At 31.8% G+C, this 23,950-nt stretch overlaps 1 protein-coding gene across 3 annotated transcripts in view; it reads right to left on the bottom strand.

Moving 5' to 3' along the window:
• Window positions 1–2,347: 2,347 nt before the first annotated feature.
• The window catches only part of LOC114329788 (F-actin-uncapping protein LRRC16A), a 74,566-nt gene continuing 52,963 nt past the window's right edge, over window positions 2,348–23,950 (bottom strand). For 2 of the 3 annotated variants that reach the window (XM_028279003.2, XM_028279005.2), the window contains 2 exons: window positions 22,770–22,828; window positions 2,348–15,355 (listed from right to left, as the gene is read on the bottom strand). In XM_028279003.2, coding sequence (XP_028134804.1) covers window positions 15,248–15,355; window positions 22,770–22,828 — 167 coding nt within the window. In that variant the 3' untranslated portion in view covers window positions 2,348–15,247. The remainder of the gene's footprint in view (window positions 15,356–22,769; window positions 22,829–23,950) is intronic. The other variant, XM_028279006.2, reaches the window with a different exon arrangement.

The following is a 23,950-nucleotide window of genomic DNA, read 5'->3' as shown; positions in this document are numbered from 1 at the left end:
ATTCTCCTCTATGTTTTATTTCACCCCCTGTATAATTGTAGTGATTTGACATCAGAAAATCAATTTATGTTCAAGTGATTTTTAATATAGTCTATTATTGTTAAAAATTATTAATCTAGCAAAACGTTTAATTTTAGGTAATACAGGGTTGGTCGAAACTGAATGAGTGTTTTCTCAAAGTTTGAGAGTATGAGTTTTCTCAAACGGAGCAGCCTGTAATGCCTGTAATGAGCATTGTAATGAAATGCTATTTTATGGCACTTTATTATTTCCCACCCTGCCAGTGAGAACTGAATTTATTTTTGAAATTCCTAACTTTATATCTTTAATTATTTTAAATATTGTAAACGATTAAAAAACAATCAAATTAAATTGAAATGAATAACCAGTGTATATCTTCCACATTTACTTCATATTTAACGTAGCCTGTACCATAACATTGCATATATTATTATCCCTGTATAGCAACGATATACCATGAATGTGAATTCATACTTGAGAAATGTCCTATATCCAGTCTCACAAAAAAAGGGATTCCTCAAACATAATATATATGCAGACAAAATCAGCCAAAGTGATTTGCGATATCTAATGAAAGGTATGTTCCGTTTGTTTGTAGAATTATATTTAATTAGATTTGCTTTAATTACTAAAATAAATAAATTTTCAATTATATTTTATGTATTTGTGGAAAAGGAAACCTAGCATTAGTGGCCACATTTCTATAACGGCCAATTGTCTTTTATTTTTAGTGGCCGTTATTGACAGGTTTTACTGTACCAATAATATTTTATTAAATTATGAAACATTATTTAAATAACAAATTTATAAACTTGATAAAAGAAAGTTTTCTTAGAATTTACTCCTCTATCTAATTATGGGGTTATTTTTAATAAAATAGTGTTCACCCATGAGAAGGGGTAACATCCACCCCCAGGATAAAAGCGCAAGTTAGTACCACATCACTTTTGTTTCTTGAGGTATGCTCTAACTACTTACCAATTTTCATGAAAATTGATGGAGGTTCAACGAAATCAGGGGTGAAAACCTTCAGTGACTGCCCTTTTGGAAATATAAAAGAATAATTTTTTTCGTGATTGTCAATTTGTCAATTTTCTGATTTTTGGTTGCTATAAGGTTTGAAAAATTAATAAAAATTATAAATCATGCATATAAATGTAAAAAAATATTTATTTTACTTAATTAAACGAGATTGCTTGAGCCAGAATGCAGAAATCTGCATTTTTATCATTAAAAAAAAAAGGTGGATTTCACCCCTAAAATGCAGAAAGCGCAACTTTGTGCCATATCACTTTTGTTTTTGAGGTATCCTCTAACTACTCAACAATTTTCATGAAAATCGATGAAGGTTCAAAGAAATCGTGGGTGAAAACATTCAGTGACTACACTTTCAGAAATATAGAAGAATAAGGTTTTCGTGATTTTCGACTTGTTAATTTTCGGATTTTTGGTTGCTATAAGGTTTGACAAATAAAAAAAATGTAATTCATGCACATAAATATAAAAAAAATATTTATTTTTCTTAATTAAACGAGATTACTTGCGCCATAATGCGGAAATCTGCATTTTTTACAATTTAAAAAGTAGGGGTGTATTGCACCCCTAAAAGGCAAAAGCGCAAGTTGATGCTATATAACTTTTATTTGTTGAGGTATCCTCTAACTACTTACCGATTTTCATGAAAATCGATAAAGGTTCAACGAAATAAAAAGTGAAAATTTACAGTGACTGCACTTTCAGAAATCTAAAAAATAATTTTTAAGAAAGGGGTGTATTTCACCCCTAAAATGCAAAAAGCGCAAGTTGGCACTATGTCACCTTTGTTCCTTGAGGTATCCTTTAACCACTCACCAATTTTTATGAAAATCGATGGAGGTTCAACGAAATCTGAGGTAATAACTCATATCTACCTTCATTGACTCCACTATAAGTAAAAATTAAGACAGTTTTGGTTTTGCATTGCAACTGAATAAAAATTGTATATATGTTTATTGTAAATTATTTGTTAAAAAAGGATTTAGAAAAGTTCAGCAGATTAAATTGATACGCCCCTAATTTTAACTCAATCCCAAGCTTCTTCAAAGGTCCTTGTCAGGAATACGCCTAAGCTTGAGATTTAAGCTTGTCTCAAATGAATTTTGAAGTATTGGACAAAAGACTAATCATATGGATCTCAGCAGACGGGAGCTGAAAGCTATCAAAGAGTTAGAGATTTCTCCTTCGAGTGCTGTCTGAGTCCTCATCAAAGACTCGTTTTTTATCACTGATAAGATTCTCTTTTTATTTATTAATTATACAATTTCTTCGTTCAAGTAAAAACATAACGAGAATATTAAAAGCGAAAATGGAGAATTTTGCACAAATATCGACCTTAGAATAAACAACGCATTTTGACCACAAAGAGCAACACAAATATACATTCAATAACACCCGTGAACAAAGATCTAGGATAAAATGTGTTATAACCAACAGAGATATACATCAATCAAAAATAATCGACGTAAGATGCCTCAACTCAGCAGATGTAGGTAGCGACTATAGCCTAGTATTATGTAAAATGAGAATTAAAATGAATGTCGACTCGATTCAAGTTCTCTGTTTAACCCAGGTATGACAATACCAAAAGGCACCGCTAGGAAAATATTCCAATGTGCGGTTCAGAGAACCTGTATGAATCGAGTCTTTGTACTCTAATACAGAGTATGGCATTATTAAATATAAACTGCGCGTCATAGAAAACGGGCACCCTAAAAAATGAGTCATTTTTGATGTCGCGTATCTCCTAAACCTGTTGTCCGATTTAAATGATTTTTTGAATATGTTATAGCCCTATTCTTTGTCAATATCTTTGTAATAATATTTTTGCAAAACAGGTAAATTTTCATTGTATACCGGGTGTACGAATCAAACTGTGTTTTTTTCTCAAAGTTCGCAACACCCTGTGGATTATTCTAGCATTTATAAAATACTGAAATTAAAATTCAACTATAGCCTCAGGCTTTCTTAACATTCTGTTTTTTGATTCATTCGCTTATGTTGGATAAAACAAAAGTTATGTACTTTAACAACTAGCCATGTTCTTCATCAGTACAGGGTGTTATAAGTCTAAAGTGTTTTAGGGACTAAATAAGTTCGACAAACTTTAAAGGGTAATTCTGCATTAAAAATAATGACAGTTTGCTTTATAATCATATATCCGCAAAAGCTTCGTTTCCGAGATACGGGATGTTAAATTTTTTCTTACAAACTGATGATTTATTTATTGCTTTAAAACCGGTTGAGATATGCAAATGAAATTTGGTAGGTTTTAAGAGATGGTTATTGCGCATTTTTTGACATTCAACTAAGAATTTTATATTCACTATTGGAGCGCATACGGGTAATATGACCGATCATATTATTCGAATGTACGCCAATGGTGAATAAAAAATTCTTAATTGTATATCAAAAAATGTTCAAAAGTTACGTCTTAAAACCCACCAAATTTCATTTGCATATCTCAACCGGTTTTAGGGCAATAAATAAATCGTCAGTTTTTAAGAAAAAATTCAACATCCTATATGTCGGAAACGAAGCATTTGCGGACATATGTTTATAAAGCAACCGGTCATTATGTTTTCATGCAGAATTACCCCTTAAAGTTTGTCGTACTTCTTTAGAAACACCCTGTACTGATAAAGAGCATGCCTAGTTGTTAAAGTACATAACTTTTGTATTATCCATCATACATGAATGAATCAAAAAACAGAATGTTAAGAAAACCTGAGGCTATAGTTGGGTTTTAATTTCAGTATTTTATAAATGCTAGAATATGCCACAGGGTGTTGCGAACTTTGAGAAAAAAACACAGTTTGATTCGTACACCCGGTAGGTAATGAAAATTTACCTGTTTTGCAAAAATATTAATAGTGATATTGACAAAGAATAGGGCTATAACATATTCAAAAAATCACTTAAATCGGACAACAGGTTTAGGAGATAGGCGACATCAAAAATGACCCATTTTTTAGGGTGCCCGTTTTCTATGACGCGCAGTTTAGAAAATCTACGGTTTCGATTTGATTTACATGGGGATGGCAGGAAACTGGGGGATGGCATGACACAAATTTAAATCAAAACGAAACCGTAGATTTTCTATTTTTAAAATAAGAATTATCATGAAATATTTCACATCCAAGGTAACGGCACCAACACAAACAAAAATCAGAGTCGAATGGGACTAAATACGGAATCCACGGAATATTTATACAGAAAAAAATATCAGGGAAGATTGCGGATAATTAATAGAAAAAGATAACATCGGGAAAAGCTGGGAAAACTCAAAAATAACATAATTAACGCAGCAACAGAATCACTTGGAGAGAGAAAAGTAACGAAATCTAACGTATCAAAAAAGAAAAACACCAAACAGAAACGAAACGAATACTTTAGTCAGGTGTGCAAGAGATATCATTAGAATACAATAAATCGACATATTTGTTTCGTGGACCTTAAGAAGGCATTTGACAGGATCAAATTAAAAGACACTGTCCACTTATTGTACGTAAGAGGGATATTTCTAGGAATAATCTGCGAAGATTTGTAGAAACTATTTCAATTATATTGGCAATAATGCAGTCTTTGTATACATTGCTTACATTACTAAGATATTAAACAAGCACCAGTGAATAAAACTTATTATAGTTGACTACCCAACCATCTAGTAAAACCAGTAAAATGTTCTTTTAATCTAAACATACTGTATGAAATTTTGGTAAAAATACCCCATTATATGACATTATACAAAACAGGTACACAATGAGCATTTTTCTGATGAAAACTTAAAGAATAAAAACAACATTAATGAAAAAGTTTATTGACAAATATTTCAAACGTTTGTTGTGCAGTTTAAGTTGTCAAGGTGTCAAAGTTCACCATGGTATTAGTACATACAAGATCCGGCATGAGACGTACATGCTGAGCGATTGGATATCCAGAAACACAAACAGATGTTCTTAAGGTTAATTTAATAATCATACAAAACAAGTAAAAACTTCGTTTGTATAATGGTATAAAAAGTTTATTGAAAAACTATTAAAAAGTCATCCAAAAGGATTCGCAAAACGATTTCGATCTAGATCAGATCATCTTCAGTGCGTTCTGTTTAGTAGATGAAACTAGCAACCTTATAGAATAGGTGACATCGAGAAATATGATTTACATTTCGAAAAACTGTTGTTAGTAGCGACTCTAAGTCGATGTTAAAAGATGAATTTAAAAGTGCTCAAAGGGCAACATGATTAAATGCTCGATGATAACGTGTGGTTCTTGCCAGTTCAATGGACAGGTTGGTCTGTGAATGATGTCGAGAATTTTCGATTGATAATTAGATGGTCTGTTTGGGAAATAAAAACGGAAGTTCACAAAATGTTGTGAAAAAAATTTTTTGTAGGTACAACTTTGCAATTTCATTTTTTCCATTTTGCTTTTTTGGAAAGCCGTTTTTACCCTCAAGAACTCACCCCCTTCCACTTCCTGGCCACAGATCGCCCGTAAATTATTTTTCCTTTGATTTTAGTTACATTTTCTTTCTTTTATGATGGTTTCTTTGGTATAATGGTTTATTTTGGACTCAAAAATTATTGGCTCTGCCCTACATACCTCAATATCCAGTACAAACTGCACGTATTCTTCATCTATAGTTAGGTTGAAAAGACAAAAATAATTTTTTTATTGTCTACAAAACCCAAATTTGTATTGTTATTCTGAAATTTGAAAGAATTCATGTAAAAATGCGCATTGTGTAAACCTTTTACTACAAGTGTGATGTAAACAGCTTTTAACGTACCGGATATTGCTCAAAAATCTATTCCTATTATTATTCTGTAAACGGACGAATAATAACACGAACAAGAATCGAAATTTACTATCCGAAATACTTTGCTGAATACGACGTCTTAAAAACGGGTGTTTTAAAAAAGTTAAAAGGTAAAAAACCGTTGCCACTATAGTATACGGTCTACCGTCGCGTTTTTCAGAGCTTGCGGTCTACTGTGCGGCTAAAGAATACCATAACGTTTTCTCAGAAGGGTTTGCAAAATAATGAAAGGCAGCAAACCGGTTGGAGGCAAAATGTTTATTGCTGTGTACTAAAACATTTTCAGGAATACACAATAAACTTATTTCTTTACTATTATATACAGGGTGTCCCGAAAATATTGGTCATAAACTATACCATACATTCTGGGGTCAAAAATGGTTCAGTTGAACCTAACGTACCTTATCAAAAATGAGCTCATAAAAAAAGTTACAGCCCTTTAAAATTACAAAATGAAAATCGATTTTTCTCAATATATCGAAAACTAATAGAGATTTTTTGTTGAAAATGGACATGTATCATTCTTATGGAAGGAACATCTTAAAACAAAATTATAGTGAAGATTATTTACCCCATAAACATTTTATGGGGGTTTTGTTCCCTTAAACCCCCCGAAACTTTTGTGTACGTTCCAATTAATTCATTATTGTGGTACCATTAGTTAAACACAACGTTTTTAAAACCTTTTTGCCTCCTAGTATTTTTTCGATAAGCCAGTTTTTATCGAGATGCAGCTTCTTTTTTAATATATTTACATAAAAATGTTATGGGGGTTTTGTTCCTTTAAGCCCCCCAAATGTTTGTATACGTTCCAATTAAACTATTATTGTGGTACCGTTAGTTAAACACAGTGTTTTTAAAACTTTTTCGCCTCGTAGTATTTTTTTACAAGTCACCTTCTATCGAGATGTGGCTTCTTTTTCAAAATACACCTAAAAATGTAAATTATAAACAAATTTTCAGATTATTAACAGGTCTCTATAATTGTAGTTAACAATATACAAATATGTGGTAGATTCGACAAATATTCAAAATATGTCGATAAACACTGGCTTATCTAAAAAGTACTAAGAGGCAAAAAAGTTTTAAAAACATTGTGTTTAACTAATGGTGTCACAATAATAATTTAATTGAAACGTACACAAAAGTTTGGGGAGGTTTAAAGGAACAAAACCCCCATAAAATTTTTATGGGGTGCACAAATTTCACTTTAATTTTTTTTAAGATGTTGCTGCCATAAGAATTCCACATGTCCATTTTCAATAAAAAATCTCTAAGAGTTTTCGATATATGGAAAAAATCGATTTTCATTTTGTAACTTCAAAGGGCTGTAACTTTTTTTGTGTGCACTATTGTATATAGGTAAGTGAGGTTCAATCAACCTAATTTTGACCCCAGAATCTGTGGTATCTTTTCGGGACACCCTGTATAAATAACACCATAATCAGTGGTTAGGGTGCATGCATCATTTTTTTAAGCTAAAATCATTTACTGCCTTTCTCTCTTAAATTAAATTGCCTGAATTAGGCTGTATCGTTTTGTAAATAATTAGGTTACATATAAATTTTTGTAAACAGTTGGGACGCATTTTTTTTTAATTATTAGTCCCCTTTCATTTTACATATATCTTCCTTCACATGTTTATTACTTGTGAATAAATATTTTTTCTACGAGAGTTTTCTTGCATTTGCGATCGATACACTATAATAGAGCTAAATGCACAGGTAGACCGCATCCTCAGGGTAGACCGCATACTATAGTAGCACCAACAAAATGCAACCGTATAATACTGTCTTTATCCGAAAAATCTAATTGCAAGATATGACACTATAAGTTGAAGGTGTTCACCTAACCTGTAACATTGTTCAACAAAAAAATTTCGAGTCTGGCGATCAGAATATCAGTCTATTGATTCCGTAAATTATATAAAAAAACAATATCAATTGTTCGGGAAATGACAGCAGAATTATTATGCGTGCGCACATATCATATCCAAAAAGCGGTTTTTCTTTTGAATGCAACAATTTTTTTATCTATGAGAAACTTCAAAACCACTAAGTTTTCTTATTCCTCCTCTTTGGCTGATTGATACCTCTATCCAAGGTCATCACCAATTACGTAAAATATAACATGTTTAACATGTAAAATATAAGATGTTTATATTTTCGTCATTGGTTGTCACTTTTGTCACCTTTTGCAGGATCGTCCGATTTTTCTTCTGTCATTTATCTCTTGCTATTTTGATCATACGGGTCTCCACCATTTTGCTTATGAGGTTATTTCATTATTTTTTGAAGTTATTCTTTTTTAGGCGCGATTGAGAGTAAAATTTCATAATACTGCGCGCATGAGCACAAAGACAGTATGGCGTTTAGTTGCTAAATCTTTCTAGTTATGTATAAATATATCAGTGCAAGAAAAGGTGTAAAAAGAATATATTAGTGTTTTTAGTAAATATATTTATTATAATTTTTGTGTCTTTGGATTTGTCTTCCTCAGGAGTAAGATGAGTATTATTAAAACATTTCATTGTATATTTATTATACGTCACCTTGTCTGTTTGTTACCGTGAATTGTCATTAGGTACGTCCGAACCGATACAGACACAGTCGTAGCGCATTTGGTATAGCATTCGGCCAGAGATCGAGAGGTCTTGAGTTCGAATCCAGTGCAATCCTGTACTTTTTTTTATTTTTTTGAAAGCGGTAAGCACAAAATTAGTTTGGTGTTTAAAAAAAAATTAAAACAAACTGTTTAAAGTATATTTATTTTTAAGAAATCATAGAAGTATAACTTCTTACGTGCGTACAAAGTACACACACACTCTTTTTTTTATTTAGTGTCCATTCGTTTATACACTGTAGTTACATTTTCTTCAGTCTTCACTCCTCTTTAAGCGTCGTTTAAACACAACGATAAGTCACAGCAACTAGTTGTGATGACAAGTTGAAACACTGTTTAGACGCTGCGATTCAATGCGATACCACCTTCAACCCAACTCCAGCTTTGATAAGTTGTGCGATGCACCGTTTACACACAATGATAAGTTGCAACAACTCGATTGACCTTGATAAGTTGTTTGATTTATCGCTGTGTTTAAACGACCCTTTAGATCTCTCAGTAGTCCAAGTAATGAAGCTTGAAATAGGACAAAACCTCGCAATTTTTACAGAATGAATCGATTTGCTTGAAAATTTGAAAATAGGTAGTGGATAGTCCAAGGATCAAAATCTATATGATGCCGAAAGGCGCTTTTACCATGGGGGTGGTTGCCACCCCCTGTTGGGGGTGGAAATTTTTAATTATATTTTGACCGCAAAAGTTGGTAAAAACGTTCATTCTAAGCAAAACAAGTTCTATGCATTTTTTGATAAAATTAATAGTTTTTGATTTATTCGCTATCGAAAGTGTTAGTATTATATCGAAAAATTAATGTTTTTAATCAGTTTTCTGCTAATAACTCCAAAAGTTTTCGTTTTATCAAAACAACCTTACTTAACAAAAATGTACTATTTGAAAAAATAAAGAAAACCGTCTTTTTTAATTTTCTTTAAGACCAACAGTAATCAAGATATATGTTAGCTCTCCTTTGTCAAATGTTAAATATTGTAGTTTCAAAGTCAAAAGATGGGAAAAATATGCATTTTTCGAGAATAACTTGTAAAAACTAATTTAAAGAATTTAAGAATATCTATCTTCAGAAATAAAAAAGAAGTCTCTAGCTCAAAAATTAAGTGACTTATAATGAAAAGAATGTCATTCCCTATTTTTTTCAGCGCAAAAGTGGTCGGAAGCAACCCCGTAATCACCACCCTAATTAAAACTAGTCATTGACCTTATTTGGTCTTATTTATTTATGTATTATTAATAAGTTCGAGAAGTTTGACCCACTTAGAATGATTCGTTTAAAAAAAATGAAGTTAACAGCTATTAACGAATTTTTGTAGTTTGGAAAAAATGGCTTTTTCTTCTGAATAGAAAGATTAGCATCAGAGATTTGAAAAAATGTTTAAATATTAAATTGTAACTAATTTAATTTCCAAAAATACGGTATGAAAAAAAATTTTTTATGACAAAAATTATGTGAGCTATTGACATTTAAAACTTGTAATAGCATGCAAAAACCACCTTTACCAACCCTTTCAAAGTCACCTCTTTTTGTGACTAAGCATTTTAATAATATCTAATATTAATAGGCTTGTAGATCTTGTAAAATCCTACAAAATTCTTTTATAACAAACTTTGTAAGATACAAAATAAAAAAGTTACGGTTAAAAAATCAACATATTTTTTTGAGAAAAAAAAGGAGAAATCCAATTGTAAGCATAATAATGCAAGTTAGCGGTGTTTTTAGGCGTCGGCCTTATTCATTCTTCTTTATTTGTGTATTATTAATAGATTCTAGAAGATTGACTGGCTTAAAATGATTAGTTTTTAAAAAACTGAAGTCGAAAGCGAATAAAGAATTTTTTTAGTTTTGTAAAAAATGCCATTTTCTTCAGAATAGAAAGATTAGCATCAAAGATAAGAAAAAATGTTTAAAAAGGAGATTGTAGGTTATTTAATTCTTAAGAACTTGGTGTAAAAAATTTTTTTCTACGACAAAAATTGAGTGAATAGTAAATGAGTATACTATAGAAGAACATTGATTTTTTCCATACAAAACTAACACTTTCGATAGCGAATAAATCGAAAACTATTAGTTTTATCAAAAAAATGTATACAACATTTTTTGCTTAGAATGAATGTTTTTATCAACTTTTGCTGTCAAAATATAATAAAAAATTTCCACCCCCGAGATGGGGTGGCAACCACCCCCATAATAAAAGCGCCTTTCGGCATCATATAGATTTTGATCCTTGGACTATCCACTACTTACTCTCAAATTTTCAAGTAAATCGATCCATTCTGTAAAAATTGCGGGGTGAAAAGCTTCGGTTCCTGGACTACAGTGTATTTCCTGTAATTCTCTTAGTACTCTCATCTCTGCCGTTTTCAGTAGTCTTTGTGTTGTGGCTGTGTCGGATCATGTTTCTAATGCATGTCATAATTGGTCTTACATTGACTTTATAAATTCTTGATCTTGACTTCAACTCAGTGTTAATATATCGGTTTCACCGTATAGTGTTATTAGGGCATCCTCCCAGTATATTTGCTTTTTGTACTTGATGTCTCACTTCTTTTCCAGGTCTCCATAGCTGGACAGTGTAATTTGTGACGATAATATAATTTTATCGTCTAGAGTACGCCAATGAATTAAGTAAAACGTGTTTTTGTACCGTCTTGGACGATAGAAAAGTCGGAACGAAAAGCCTAGTTGATGATTATTCTTGGAGCGTTGATCGAAGAATAATAAACAACAGCGAGGTACAAGAGGTGAGTTTATGTAGGTAGTAGTTCCCGACCATTTTCCGTTATCGTTTTGGCGAGCTGAGCGAATCCGACAGTTTTCCTCTTACCTCTCCTTTTACCTATACTTATACGAGCGGTGATCGTATATTCCTAATATGTCTTTTCATCTGGTGAGCTGAGCGAGATTCCTTTGCTTCCCTTTCCTTATACATTCATGTCGTATTAATAAAAGCAATTCCTATTTCACGCGATCGTCAAAATCATTCATTCATGTACAAAATATCGTCACATCGGCCCGAACAGAAAGTTCAATGCGTAGATTATAAATATATTTTATTAACGAATAATTAAGGCTAATTATCTTATCTTTTGTATGTTTTGATTCCAAATAAAAATGTCTTAAAAAGCGAACTATTTTCTTCGACTGATTTAGTTACCTGGAGCAACAACGCAACGACCTCGTTACAAATTCCAAGATATTTTATTTCCATTACTCGTTCAATACTGATGCCATCAATTTCTATTTTACATCTGATTGGTTCTTTGCTGATTACTATTGTTTTAGTATTATGAGATGAGATTGTCATATTAAATTCAATTTGTTAGACGAATCTTTGCAGACTATCTTCATCTTAGGCTATCAATATTGCGTCGTCTGCGTAACAGAATATTTTTACTTCTTTACTTTCTATTCTGTATCCTCTTCCTTTGTTGACACTTTTGATGATTTCATCTGCCTTTAGTTCGATGCCTCTTGTGTCTTGTTTGATATGGCAATATGGCTAATCTCTATCACCAAGTAAGTCAACTGTCAAATTGGTGTTACCACCCACCAGCTATCAAAGCAAATGTAAAATTTAAGTTTCATTACAATTAATTGTCGTATAGTCCCATATAAAATAGTATTTAATAGAATTGTAGTATTGACTGCTTATGCACGAAGATCTGTAAGTGGAACATAATAATTCTGCTATTATTTTCCCCCAAAAAAGAATAATCATATTATCGGTTCTTTATCATTAAATAATTTCCAAAAGGAAGCATAACTGTCTCCGATCATAAATCATAAAAAGCCGAATTACAACTATCTAAATTCGCAAACTTCGAATACTCCTATATAGGGATGGCAACGATGTATCGATACATCAAAATTGTATCGATATTCAACTCTCGATATATCGGAACATATCGATATTTGAGACTCGATGTTTCACCCACACAGAATTAATGTACCATATTGGCACCCGTACATAACCCAGAAGAGGATAATATCAGAACCAGAACAGGTAATTTCTTATACTGCTTATACATCAATAGATTATTTAATAATCTATTGATGTGTCAGCAGTTGCTGTCGAAGTCAATCGTCATTTTAAATTTTGTTTTATTGTCCTTTTATTTCCTTTATTATTATTATTATCTTATCTGTATCTCAACACAGTGTGAAAATTTTTATGTTATTTAATTACTCAAGAATATATCGATATATTGCATATTATATCGTCATATCGATATACTTTTTCCGATACATATCAGATATCAATATCTTCATTCGATATATCATATGTATATTTTTTGCCATCCCTACTCCTATAATTAAACGGTAATTCTCGAATCGAGTCATAGTAAAATACGTGAAAGTCTAAAAAATAACTTTGTCACTATCATAAAAACATGGCAGTCAAGAACATTAAATACTAGTTTGGGATTTTGGGTGGGTATCAAGCTTTTTATTGACAAATCTTTTTAATAAAAAATGTGTACCTGTTATAGCGCAAACCACTTTTGCCGCTAAATATTTAAATTAGACTTCAAAAACACACGGCTGTAATATCAACGCGCAGAGTACGGAAGAGCTGTTATTGTACAGTTCAAAAAGGAAATCATCATCTAAATACCGTGCGCTAACAGTACCCATTAAAATAAAATGAAGAATGGTTTATTTAAATAGCATTTCACACTTTTCATCGTTTTTATTTGCCGTGTTAACATGTTTCAGCAAACTTTATTATTAAACATGTCTCGCCAGAATAGAGGGAGAGTCCTACCGGAGAATTGATTTGGTAACAACTCCATTGGCCAATCGCCTCTGCTAAAGGATTGATTGAGTAGTGGCTTCGGAACCGGGCTCTAAAAGTGTTGATTTAAGGCCAAACCGTCCTGCCACGGCGACGACGGCCAAGTATTGATTTGCCTTTCGCCGTTCTTTACTGGATCGAGTATTGATTGATCCGTCTCACCTCTAATCCTATACCAGTACCCAGTACCGATCATTCTTTCTCCTTGATGTGTGTGTGTATACTAACTAACAATAACTAATGTTACTTCTTATTATACGGAGAAGATAATTTTATTTTTGTTACTGTATTAAGAATCCATTTTTATTTAAATTAAACTTATGTTTTACTAAGTCTGGTGTCTAAGAGAGAGCTACCGTTACAGCTGAGTTACAGCAATTTATCCGTGAAATCACTTACGTAAATGAGTACAATCCACAGCACCCAAAGTCATGAATCTTCCCTATAAAACAGAATATGATATTCAACAGATTATTATTTTTATTGTGACTGTGACAAAGTCACGAAAATTCTTTATAAAACAGAATAAGACGTTCAACAGTTTTTTGTACCTTATATCATTCTAATATACCCAAAAGTAGTGGGATGGTCGAATATTTCGCAAAATGAACATCCGATCTAAAAACTGAAAAATACGTTTTCAATTTTTTCAAAAATATATCGAATGATACCAAACACGGCCTCCTCCACCCCTGCAAATGATGTAGGGGAAAACTTTAAAATATTAAATAGGAATCCCCAGTTTTTTATTGCAGATTTGGATTCCTTGTGTAAAAATAACTAACTTTTATTCGAGGCATTTTTTCGAATTGTAGATAGATGGCGCTACAATCGGAAAAAACAATTTATCCTGATACACTAAGTAAATTATAGAAACGGTCTAATATCTCGAGAAATACACTTCCAAATGAAAAACCAAAAAACACGTGTTGAATAATTTTCAAAATTCTATCGAATAACACTAAAACTACTCCCACTCCGTCCCATGGAGGTGAGGTGGGGGTAACTTTAAAATCTTAAATAGGAAAAAATAAGGAATATTTATTCGAGACATTTTTTTAAAATTGTTGATAGATGGCGCTGTAATTTGAAAAATACGATTTATTAACACCATCTATCAACGAATCTAAAAAATGTCTCGAATAGACGTTACTTACTTTTTTTTATGAGGTATTCAAATCTGTAATAAAAAATGGGGGTTCCTATTTAAGATTTTAACGTTACCCTCACCCCACTTCCATGGGATGGCGGGGTCGTGTTTAGTGTTATTCGATAGGTTTTTGAAAAATATTAAACACGTGTTTTTTGGTCTTTCATTTGTAAGTGTATTTCTCGAGATATTAGACTGTTTCAATAATTTACCTAGGGGATAAATAGTTTTTTTCGATTATAGCGCCATCTATCCACAATTCGAAAAATTGTCTCGAATAAAAGTTACTTATTTTTGCGTAAGCAATGCGAATCTGCAATAAAAATGATGGGTTCCTATTTAAGATTTTAAAGTTATCCCAACCCCACCTCCAAGGTGTGGAGGGGAGTGTCGTGTTTGGTGTCATTCGATAGATTTTTGAAAGAAAAAAAAAAACGTATTTTTCAGTTTTTTCTTGTAGTACATACTTCAAATATTTGTACAAATGTTTTCGACCGTACGGAGTTAAATTGTACAATTTAATTGTACTTCAAATATATATGAACAAATTGTAAAAAATTATGTACTTATCTGGTAAAATTTAAATATATCAAAAATTTCAAATCGAATTCAAAAACACCACTTAAAAGCTTGATACACCCCCTTCGATCCCCTCATCAATAAGATAAGTATTTTCGTATTTTTCATTTCGAAAATAGATGCCTACTATAAAAGCCAAGGTAACAAAAATACAACAAGGAAGTATTCCGATCCTAATTTTTTTTGGGTTAATCCTAGAAATTCTGAAAACTATCTACCTATGTGTGCATCTTCCGCTTCTCTACAATTATAATTGCTGTCTCTTCTTGCCCCTACGCCGTTGTTGACGGATTGTTCCGACTTCTTAGACGTTATCGCCTGCGAAAATCATTAAAATTTACACTAAAAATGATACATTAAGGGCCGGTTGTTCGAACGCTAATCAACATTGATCACTATCAAATACTTAATTACTGTCACAACTGTCAATGTCAACTTTGGTTGGGTTGCCGAAAACATAATTATTGATGACAATTATGAAATTAGTTAATCAATTATGTTAATAATTGTTATGTTAATTGACTAACTAATCTCATAATTATAATTAACTATGTTTTCAGCAACCCAACCAAAGTTGACATTGACAGTTGTGACAGTAATTAAATATTTGATAGTGATCAATGTTGATTAGCGTTCGAACAACCGGCCCTTAATATTTTATTAATTTAGTATTAGTCTGAGGAAATTGCAAAATGTCCATTACACCAAATTTTATTGTTGCTGTACTAGTCCAAGAGGCAGCGCTGAAAATTTTCTTTGAATTTACGAAAGCTAAATTTTTCACAGTTGATTACTCTGATTGTGTAGAGAAACATACTGCGGTCGGTCAAGCGAAACGTAGAACAGGGGTTACTGAGAGGGTATCAAAGTTGCTTTCCTACGAAGGTAATTAAATACATTTACTAAGGCTGAAATAGTCCATTGAAATGTTACATTTAGGGTTGCATTTCTTAGAGGAGTCAATTTTATTTTTTTTTAATGTGTAGGGTGGTTCAATATAAGCATTGATTAATAAGTACAATATTTATAATCAATGGGAATATTTATAATCAATGGTATAAGCTTAAGTTCAAGTTTTTGGGGTCGCCACCCTTGTCCCCCGGCCGCCATATTGGAAAAAGGAGTGCAAAGGACTTTTGCGCTGTATCTCCTAAACTAACAATGCTACAGAAAATTTAATTACACATAAAATGTAGCAAATTAAATTTTCTACAATTTTATATCCATGATACTATAAATAAAGTTATTTATAGTATCATGTTTATATCTATTACTTTTTATCGTCAAGTGACCAACAAAAAAGTTATAAACAAAAATATGAGAAAATTTTGTAAGAAGTTTCCTTTTGGAGGTTATAACTTTTTTTCCGTTCATTTCACAACAAAATACCATCATAGCGATTTTGTAGAGGATTTTTCAATGAACAATTTTCACTATCAAGTTGTTTAATTTTATTTATTATCTAGGTTTTACAGCGCTCCAATCTTGACCATATTCTCGAATTCTCGTAGGAATACGATAAAAAAGAATGTGTGTGTACTTTGTACGCACGTAAGAAGTTGTTCTTCTATTATATAATTTCAACGAAGTAAATACACTTAACAGGTATACCACTTTCAAAAAATTTTTATTAAAACAACCACAAATTTAAAAAAAAATATATGAATCGTCCAGGGTTAGAACCCGCGACCTTCCGTGTGCTTCCGTTCTCTGATCCACCGCTCTACCAACTACGCTAAGGAGCTGCTTTTAAGTGACAGGTAAGTTTCGGATATAATTACACAACACGGTGACAATAAACATATAAAAATGTTATACCTACATAATATTTTATTATCTTACTACAGAGAAAGACAAATCCAAAAATTATAATAAATAATACATTTACTAAAAACACTAATATATTCTTTTAATGACATATTTGCGCTGATAAATAATATACATAACATACATACCTATCTTGAAAGATTAGCAACTAAACGCCATACTGTCTGTGTGCGCATGCGCGCAGATTTATGAAATTTTACTCTCAATCGCGCCAAAAGAAGAATAACTTCAAAAATACTTTATATTAGTCGAGCGGAAGCAATCGCTATGCCGACCACGAAAATCAAATTTAAGGCGAATGACCAATTTTGGTCTATTTTTATGTTTTCGAGGTCGCTGAAACCGAATATGAAGTTTATTTTTATCTAGATTTGGTGGAACATGTTCAAAAATCAAATTTTATACAAAAATATCAAAAATCAATTTTGATATTTTATACAAAAATATCAAAAATCAATTTTGATGATTTTTCAAATTTACCTCGCTGTATCTTTGGTTGCTGTAAATATTTCCTTTTGAAAATTTTACTGGGTCATCTTTGAAGTATGTAGATAACAATGAAATTTGTCCAAAATGTTTAAACATATTAAAAAATGAGTTGTTAGTTTTTAAACATTTTGTCATCATATTTCGTTAGTTTCATGTTTACTTAAAAAAGTTGAGTGACAAACTTTATAGTTTATAATTTTAACCAACGCAACAATAAAATATAATTCATGAAGAAGTTTTTTGGAAAATTTCAAGTCAAAATATACAATAGGAAAAAAGGTGTGTTACTTCACAAACAAGCGGCACACCCCAAAAAACGCTTATATCTCGAGATCCTGACCACAATGTGACGAATGGCTAATTTTGGAAGAATTTTGGATTTTGAAGTTGCGTCATTCTTCTTCTGAACCGGCGAATTTGTCCTCAAACAACTTCTTGGGCCTTTTCTATATATGCTTAAGGTTATAAGTTTTATAGTGGGGAGAAAGGTCAAAAACAGATTAATAATAGCATAAGAATGTTAAAATCATAATAAATTGTATGAATAAAAAATATACAGATAGAAAAGTAAGCCTAACTTTTGTTTTTATTGTATTCCTATGAGCATTCGAAAATCTGGTCAAGTTTGAAGCGCTGTAAAACCTATATAAATAAATAGAATTAAACAATCTTATAGTGGAAATTGTTCGCTGAAAAACCCTCTACAAAATTGCTATATTATTTTATTTTAAAATGAACTGAAAAAAAGTTATAACCTCCAAAAGGAAACTTGTTAAAATTTTTTTACATATTTTTGCTTATATCTTTTGTGTTGGTCACTTGACGATAAAAAGTAATAGAAACAAAATTATAGAAAATTTAATTTGCTACATTTTATGTTTAATTAGATTTTCCGTAGGGTTGGTAGTTTACGAGATATAACGCAAACCCCTTTGCACCCCATTTCCAAGATGGCGGCCGGGGGACAAGGGTGGCGACCCCAAAAACTTGAACTTAAGCTTCAACTAATCCCCCCTACACATTAAAAAAATAAAATTGACTCCTCTAACAAATGCAAGGTATGGCTTAAAAAATGTAACATTTTAATGGAGTAAAAATCAGTACACACATTCTAAATTGAATATAAATAAAAGTTATTATAGTCGGTCAGCTGTATGACGGGACAGAGCCGGTAGGTCGGCCCCAATGAATGTACAGGGTTATTCACTATATTTTGACCCCCCTTACTTATTCAATTTTTAAATTATGATTTTTTGACATATACAGGGTGTTTCATTAATAATTGTCCATATAGTAACTGGAGAAACCTTAGCACAAAATACGAAGATTTAACCTAAAATACTTAAATAATATGTGGTTCCTTACTGAGTTACAGGGTGTTTTATCTAAAAATTTAAAAACTATTTTTGCTCAGAATTTTAAAACTATTCGACGTATCGTTTTCATACTTGGCACAAAGTGAGACTACTGTACACCCTACTAAATTATGATAAACAAACGTATCTAGCTACTACCAGAGGCGTACGACAAGGGGTAGTGAATGGTTGACCCTTCTCAAATTCTACGCCACTGGTGGAATTACTATTTTAGTGCCATTTTTAGATTTTTCAATACTTTCTACGTAAATAATATACTCCTCATTGGTAACGATAAAGTCATTACTTTTCGAGATATTTGAAGTTAAATATGAAACGGCTCAGTTATTTTGATTCATTTATGATGTGATTCATATGATTAAAATTTAAAAATTATTTGTACCCAGTACTTTTAAACTATTTGGCGTATCCTTATCATACTTGGCAGAAAGTGTAGGTACTGTACACCCTACTAAATTAAGATAAATAAACGGTTCTAGCTACTACCAGAGGCGTACGACAGGGGATAGTGGCTGGTTGACCCTTCCAAATTCTACGCCATTGACGAAATTGCTATTTTAGTGTAATTTTTTGATTTTTCAATACTTTTTATGTAAATAATATACTCTTCATTCGTAACGATAAAATGATTAGTTTTCGAGATATTTGAAATTAAAAATGAAGCGACACAATACATTAATCAAAATAACCGTGTCGTTTCATTTTTAACTTCAAAGATCTCGAAAACTAATGACTTTATCGTTACGGATCAAGAGTATATTATTTTCATATAAAGTATTGGAGAATCCAAAAATTGAACTAAAATAGCAATTCCGCCAGTGGCGTAGAATTTGTAAAGGGTCAACCATTCACTTTCCCCCGTCGTACGCCTCTGGTAATAGACAGAAACGTTTGTTTAACATAATTTAGTAGTTTGTACTATACCTATACTTCCTGCTAAGTATGAAAAGGATATGTCGAATAGTTTTAAAATGCTGAGCAAAAATAGTTTTTAATTTTTTAGATAAAACACCCTGTAACTCAGTAATGAACCACATTTTATTTAAGTGTTTTAGGTTAAATCTTCGTATTTTGTGCTAAGGTTTCTCCAGTTACTGTATGGACAATTATTAATGAAACACCCTGTATATCGTACTATCGTGACGTCATTCATCTGGGCGTGATGACGTAATCGACTAATTTTTAAATGAGAATAGGGGTCGTGTGCTAGCTTATTTGAAAGGTTATTCAATTTCATATTCAGTAATATAAACATTCACATGATTGTTTATAGAGGGTGTCCAAAAATTTTTTTTATTTAATTAATTGTTTAATTAATAATTGAAATTTTTTTTGGACACCCTGTATAAATAATGATCTTAATGTTTATATTACTGCATAGAGAATTGAATAACCTTTCAAATGAGCTAGAACACGACCCCTATTCTCATTTAAAAAAATAGTCGATTACGTCAGCACGCCCAGATGGATGACGTCACTAGTACGATATATATGTCAAAAAATCATAATTAAAAAATCGAATAACTTTTGTTTTTTACATTTTTTTCTAATTCTGTAAATAAAGCAGTTTACAAGGGGGTCAAAATATAGTGAATAATTTTGTACATTCATTGGGACCGACCGACCGGCTCTGTCCCGTCATACAGCTGATCGACTATAATACTTAGTAAATGGATTTAATTACCTCCTCAGGTAAGCAACTTTGACAAGCTGTCGTATCCGCCATGTTTTACCGTAGCGCCTTATGGGAAAACATGGCGGATACGATTCGTATCGAGTGTTCGTAATCCGGCCCCTGTTCTACGTTTCGCTTGACCGACCGCACTATGTTTCTCTACACAATCACAGTAATCAACTGTGAAATAACTAGCTTTAGTAAATTCAAAGAGACTTTTCGGCGCTGCCTCTTCTTCTATACATATGATTGTCTACTATGTCTGTGCCTCTTCTTAATATACAGTGCGTTCATAAAGTGTCGAAACGGTATATTATCTCATGACTTAATTATTTTCAGAGATAAAGCTCTGACAGGTCGATTTTTGTTTTTAAATTATGATTTTTTGACGTATATCCCATAATAGTGACGTCATCGATTTGGGAGTGATGACGTCATTAATGACTTTTTAAAGGGAATAGGGGTCGTGTGGTAGCTCATTTGAAAACTTATTCAATTCTCTATTCAGTAATATAAACATTAACATAATTATTTATACAGGGTGGCCAAAAATAATTTTTGAATTAAATTAATTGACGCAAAAAGAAGAATATATGTAATTTATTCAACTCAAAATACATTTTACGGCTGTCAGAAAAGAGAAAAAAATGTTTGTTTGACAAATAGAGATTGTTTTTAGCTTAAATTAAATGTTTAAACTAAGAGGCGGGTGACTGTTTGACATTTGGATAGCGCTTATCTAAAAGGTACCAAGCGCCAAATTGCCATTTCTGACTTAATTACATTAACTGGCCGATAATATTAAACTTTGTTTATCTAAAAAGTCCCAAGCACCAACTAAACGTCAGAGACCTCTTTTGGCAAAGGTTACCAAGTTGCGTGTTATGAATTATAGGACTCTGTTTATCTCTAAACGGATCCAAGCGACGAAAGTTTTATCATGTCGCATGTCGCTAGGATTCCTTTTGACATTCTTCATTTCAATCATTTGGTTTTCTTTTGATTAACGTGTTTTCGTAAAGTCCTTCTGATAATCATCATCTTTAAGAAGTGCTGAAATATATAAAATGATGAAAGAAGCTGATGAGTCTGATTTGACTCTACAGACCAAGAACAAGATGATGAACAAGAAGACGAACCACAACACCACACTCGTCTAACAGGTCGACTAAAGAAAGGGGGATTTGCAAAATATCCCGGACAGTCTTTTAAATCCAGAAAAAAAATTAAAAGACGGTAACAAAAAACACTACACACTGAAAGGAATATTGAAGGAACAAAAACATATATCGACTTTCAGTGTAAATGTACATTAAAATGTAATGAACGTTTAATGAATGTTGACAGGTTATTAAAAAAAGGTTATAATTGAATGGTACGAACAACTTATTAATGTTCTGTTATTTAATAAAAGGATCCAAGTAAACAGTAGTTTTATATAAAAAGATCCAAATCCTAAAATTAGTATTTAAACAGATTCATATACATTATTTAGATTTTATCAAAAAAGAACCAAGCGCCATTTCATACTACAAAAAAGAGAAAAACTATTTTATTATATTTTTTTATAGAAGACAAATATCTAAACTCAATCTTTCCCCTAAAAAAATTGAGAAACCTAAAAAATGATAAAATGCCGATTTTTAAAACTGATAAATCTTTAATCTTAATTTACTCAAAACTGCAAAATGGCTGTTGGTACCTTTTTGATAAGCGCTATCCATTTAATTTATGCGAAAAGCAATGCTTATTTATGAAATAAACATTTTTTTATATTTTCTGGCATCAGTAAAATGTATTTTAAATTAAATAAATGACATTCATTTTTCTTTTTGCGTCAATTAATTTAATTCAAAAATTATTTATGGCCACACTGTATTAATATTGATCTTAATGTTTATATTACTGAATAGAGAATTGAATCACCTTTCAAATGAGCTATCACACGACCCCTATTCCTATTTAAAAAATAATCAATGACGTCATCCCGCCCAAATCTATGACGTCACTATTATGGGATATACGTCAAAAAATCATAATTTAAAATTAAAAATCGAATGTTAGAGCTTTAACTCTGAATATAATTAAATCATGAGATAATAGAACGTTTCCACACTTTATGAACGCACTGTATACTTCTGTAAATTTAGGCTTAACAGTAGACATTTGTAATGTTTCATTGGCGTAATAGATTAATATTACTATTTTTAAGCTCAATATGTGACTTCTAGCTATTACTTAATTCATATTTAAAAACTTTAGACATTTTGCAATTTTATTGTTAATATCTTATACTAAAACAAACGACTGAGCATGAAAAATGAACGCAGGCAAAAGCTAAATAAAAATAAACAATAAAATATACCTTGTAACGGGAGAAAAACGAAAAATCTCCCCGATCTGGAAAATAGTTCTGCAAACCACCTTATGGAAAGGAAAATAATTTAAATTAAAATAATGAGCAACTGAACATAACGTCAAATTAAAAAACATAATCATGCGAACAAACAATAAAGTTAATAGGTTTGTTCGTAGTGCGATCCAAACGATCAGCAACCGTTGCCAACCATCAGACGCATGCGCAGTTAACATTTAGCGTTACGCAGTTAACAGTTAGCGTTCGTATACTACGAACGCGCATGCGTCTGATGGTTGGCAACGGTTGCTGATCGTTCTACGAACAAACCTCTTGTTTATTAATTTTATTTAAATAATTATTTTCTTCCATTTTCGATTGATTTTATTCATTTCTTAACTTTCTGTTTTGTATTTACTATTTTTCTTTTAAAAATAGTTGGCGCCCAATTCTTTTTTCAACTAAATATCTTATTTTATTTTGCAATTATTTTCTATCCATGTGTTTTCCCCCGCTATGATGTCCGCCTTACTCCAAGGGAAAAAATATATTTGTCAGTTGACAACTCTTGACTTCCGTTCTGTCATGGCAGTCTCCGCTTAAGTAGAAAGGAAATATTTTTATATAAATCTTCATCTATTAAACATGTTTGACCCTAAAATTCATTTTTTATTTCGTTAAGACTTTTTGGGGTTTTTGACCTTAATAGATATATATTTTTGTCCCCTTTTTTTGAAGCCTACAACACGTTGTCGACGATGTAATCATGTGGAATAAAAGCATAAACTAAAAAACTGTAATCCAACCATTCTCGTTGGAACTTTACCGCGCTGAGCAGATGGGACGTGAATTATAAATTGTAAAATTCCCTAATCTTCCTTAGTCTCAGCATCCGTTATGGCTTGCAAATTGTAGAAGCCTCGGAGGTGTTACCAGAGAAGGTTCCCATTGTTTTCAATCTGGTAGGATGTAGAGTAACATCTTTAAATGTTGTTTTATGTGCTATAAGATTGAAAACTTAGTTATTTGATAGTTGATTAACAGTTGCCGCTAAGGCATCCCGGCCATTTCGTTCATTGCAATCCATGACTGCACGCCGGGGTTTGTCCTAGTTGGGTCAGAGAGAGCAGCATATGTGTCTCCTGATGAGAGACTAATAAGTTTCGAAACCGGTAGAGGTGCTTGCTGCA

The sequence above is a fragment of the Diabrotica virgifera genome, chromosome 9, assembly GCF_917563875.1.
Source record: "Diabrotica virgifera virgifera chromosome 9, PGI_DIABVI_V3a".
NCBI classification, from domain to species: domain Eukaryota; kingdom Metazoa; phylum Arthropoda; class Insecta; order Coleoptera; family Chrysomelidae; genus Diabrotica; species Diabrotica virgifera.
Note: the sequence above shows the minus strand (reverse complement) of the source record. Positions and strands in the feature narration are given on the sequence as shown.